The sequence below is a fragment of the Caenorhabditis briggsae genome, assembly GCF_000004555.2.
Source record: "Caenorhabditis briggsae complete genome, chrX, whole genome shotgun sequence".
NCBI classification, from domain to species: Eukaryota; Metazoa; Nematoda; class Chromadorea; order Rhabditida; family Rhabditidae; genus Caenorhabditis; species Caenorhabditis briggsae.
The window spans coordinates 18,485,423-18,489,203 of NC_013491.2; the positions used below are offsets into that span (position 1 = coordinate 18,485,423).

The 3,781-nt window shown below is 42.6% G+C and overlaps 1 protein-coding gene across 1 annotated transcript; it reads right to left on the reverse strand.

The window, feature by feature from the left end:
- Positions 1-656: 656 nt before the first annotated feature.
- Cbr-tatn-1 lies at positions 657-2,249 on the reverse strand (the record flags this gene model as incomplete). The annotated part of the gene is made up of 3 exons (XM_002645808.1): positions 657-857; positions 914-1,999; positions 2,136-2,249. 3 exons carry the CDS (start codon positions 2,247-2,249, stop codon positions 657-659), a joined length of 1,401 nt encoding a protein of 466 aa, XP_002645854.1.
- Positions 2,250-3,781: the final 1,532 nt, after the last annotated feature.

Genomic DNA, 3,781 nt, shown 5'->3' on the forward strand with positions numbered 1-3,781 from the left:
TTTTTTTCTCGATTGCTGGTAAAGATAAATAAGATTCTCTACTGATAAATTGTTAATCATAATATTACCAATATTTCATCAGTTGATACAACCTAGGTATCTTGAATAGGAACTGAGGTAATTGAACTCAAACTTGACAGTATGGGGGGCCCTTCTATTGCAGATTTTACGGAGAGTAGATGAAGTAGTTGAGAACTTACAGCACAAAAAAAATCAGAAAAAACTTCCCGAATAAGCTCCGGTGACAGCTTGAAAAATGACACGTCGACTGCACCATTCATTAGACCTTTTGCATCATATTTCCAGTTTCCTAGCTTTCTTTTTCCATGTTTTCCTCTAAATAGATTGAATGGTTATTATTATTATGAAAGCAAAAATTATGAATATATAGGTACAGGTTCGTTTTGGAATCAAATATATCAGAATCATAGATTTTCAAGGGAAAATTTCGAAAATATGATAAAACTAAAGGAAGGGCGGATGGGATCGAGAAACAAAATGAGATTTTCAGGTTGTGAGAAATGGAGAGCAAGAATATTTTGGTAACTCAGTATTACCAAGCAAAGATTAGGCACATAAATTACGATGGGTGTGTGAAGCGCAGCTTCGGGGTTTTGACTAGATATGAAAATACAATAATAGAGAAAATCAGATATCTAATCGGATTCCATTGCACTCAGGTCGAGTCCTTCATCTGAGCTATCTTCAGAGTCAGAGAATTGGTTGATGTTGCGGAAGCAGAAGTCGCGGATGCGGGTGGCAGCCTCTTCCATATCGTCAGTGCTGCTGGTGAGAACCACTCGGAAGTATCCTGGAGCGGAGAAAGCTTGGCCTGGGAGGCAGAAAACTGATTCCTCCTGAAGAAAAAGGTAAATTAACTCTTGTTCCATATTTAGAGATGTTTGCAACTTACTTGAATCAGGTTCTGGCAGAAATTGACATCATTTCCATAAGCAGATCTGGAGATGTTGACCATCATGTACATGGCTCCCTTTGGCTTGACGACTCGCATTCCTGGGACATCAGCCAAGATGTTACCAACAATATTGGCGTTGGTTTCGATGACGTTACGAGTGTACACAAAGTACTCTTCTGGGGTTTCACGGAGGATCTTTGGAAGAGCTCCTTGGACAAGGGAGCATGGTCCGACGATCTTTTGGGAGAGGGCAACAATTCCTTGCTTGACCTCATTGAGAACTCCAAAGTGGTTGTGGATGATCAACCATCCCAATCGCCATCCTGGAACCATCCATCTCTTGGCAATACCGTCGCAAGTGATGATTGGGACTTTTGGACTGAGAGAAGCCATTGGATAGAATGTGGCTCCATTGTAAACCAAGTCTCCATAGATCTCATCGGCGATGATGATAAGTTTGTATTTGTTGGCAAACTCTAAAATCTCTTTGAGGTGCTCTTTGGTGAAGACTCCTCCAGTTGGGTTTCCTGGATTGTTGACAATGATGGCTCTGGTGTTCTCATCGATGATGGTGGCCATGTAAGACAAGTCGATTTTCACATCCTCTCCAGTCATATCAATCTTGTATGGCTTATCGACAATGTTGTGTGGGCGGCAGAGTGTGGAATAAAGTGGGAATCCTGGGTGTGGAACGAGAATGTTGTCTCCAGCGTTGGCAACGGCTTCAATAGCCATTTGAAGAGCATGAGAGCATCCAGAGGCAAGAACAACATCATCGGCGGTGAAGACGTTGTCACTGCTCGAGTATCGGTCAACGATAGCTTGGCGGGCGGCAAGAGCTCCAACTGCTGGTCCATATCCATCATACATATGAGTGCTCACTGACTCGTGCATGGCTTGAACGGCTACCTCACTTGGTGGAAGCTTTCCTCCAACTGATGGATCTCCAAGATGAAGTCTGATCACCTTTTTCTCTGGGTTTGGTGGCACTGCGCAAGCATCAGCAATTCTACGGACTGGGTTGACGGTGTTCTTAGAGTGGGCGGATTGTGGGAGAACAGTCCATTCTTCTTTACGAGTTGGCTGGAAATATAGAAAATAAGACATAGTCGTAATATGAGGAAAAGCGAGGGAAGGCATGTGCTTATGTACTCCGAAAAAAAGCGGAGGGGCATAATTAGAATCACGCCCCCACACAAACTCCAAACATGCAATTTACCTTGCTCAAGAAGCGACGCTCGTGGACCATTAACTGGTTTTTGATTTCTTCCTTGGTAATGGCTCCTGGAAGTGGAGCAACACGGCTGTGACTGTGACTCATTAGAGTTTGCATTTTTGAAAATGTGAACGGTTGAAAGGAAAAGTGACCACTGAAGTGAAGCTGTTCCTAATCTGGAAAAAGGGAAAGTTTGAATGTATAGCGGAAGTAGAAGAAGAAGAAGTGAAAGGAAGAGGAAAGGAGGAATTGAGGAAAATAGAAGGTACTGGAAATATGCTGGAACACTGAGAATCGAGCCCCATTTATATATCTCTGAACGAACGAAATTGAACCCCGCCCCCCACTGATAATGTTTCGACGCCGCACGCGACTGATCGCTAATTGAAGGAGGAGTCGAATTTGTCGCGTGGTGATCACTGTCTCCCCTGCGCCTCCAGTTCTTCATCATACTGGTTCCCACGCTTTCTTCTCGTTTCCCAAGCCCGTCCCTGCGTATCGTATCATCTCGTCCTTCTTCCATTTCATCGCCGTCTTCGCAATATTCTCTTCCCAACCTCCTCCTGTCCTCTATCTCTCTTGTCTCTCCTTGCCGGCAGCGGCAGCAGAGGCGACTGACGACGACACTGTATTAAAAATACATACACGTGGCGCGATAGTCACGTTGACTAAACATGATGACATACACCGAAAAATGACGAAAGATAGAATCGGGGTCGGGCCGTTTGTCAGACCAGATGAGAGCGGTCGATAACATAAAACTTGGTTGGTGGACGGTAAACAAGTGTGGGTGGTCTAGTGAACACACACACAGCTGATAGTGTGAGTACAAAAACCGAACAAGATGGCGTCAGACATCTCCAAAATAACCTCCAGATAAGAAAGAAAAAGAAGAAAGATGATTGTCTATTTTTAAAGAACAGATCAGACATGCACACGTCACTTATGATGATTTTCTATTGTCTCACGTAGTATATGCCGAAGAAGTGTAGTGTAAACGTATCATCTAGCGAAGGGAGACAGATAATCGGGTACTGTAGACAGCTGTTATTAGCACTTGTCTATTTTCGGATTATCACACCTGGCTGTCAATTGACCTTGATGGGAACGTACTTAGTGTTGTTTTTGAGAAAAACAGTGCATCTATTAAGTACAAATTCTTTAAAAAGTTCAAACTTGGAAACAGATTCTCAATTTTTTGATACCGTGACGTGCATACGCAGAAGTTCAGCTGCTATGTTTAATTGTTGATAGATCACTCCTTAATTTTTATTGTAACTTGATCAGGGAAGCGTTCTTTTTTACCACCCGACGCGTACTTGATTTTTAGTTTCTGTTTTAGCAATACAGACGTCTTCCAGAAATGCATCACAGATTTTTCGCTGAAAAAAGAACCCACGAGGGGTTGGCTTCTACAGTACCAGTTATAAATTGATTTCGACTTTTTTTAGATGTCTGGAGCTCGGCTATCAAGTTTCTGATCAATTTGAAAATTCCTGAAGGGGTGAAACAGATCTAGATTGAAAACTTTGCTTTCACAGAATTAATTTGAAAATTCTAGTTTTTCAGCTACCTGCCGATCTATGCAGCGCACTTTTTTTTACCTTTCCAGTTCAAAACAAACCAAAATGAGTTTCTTTCAGAAATCC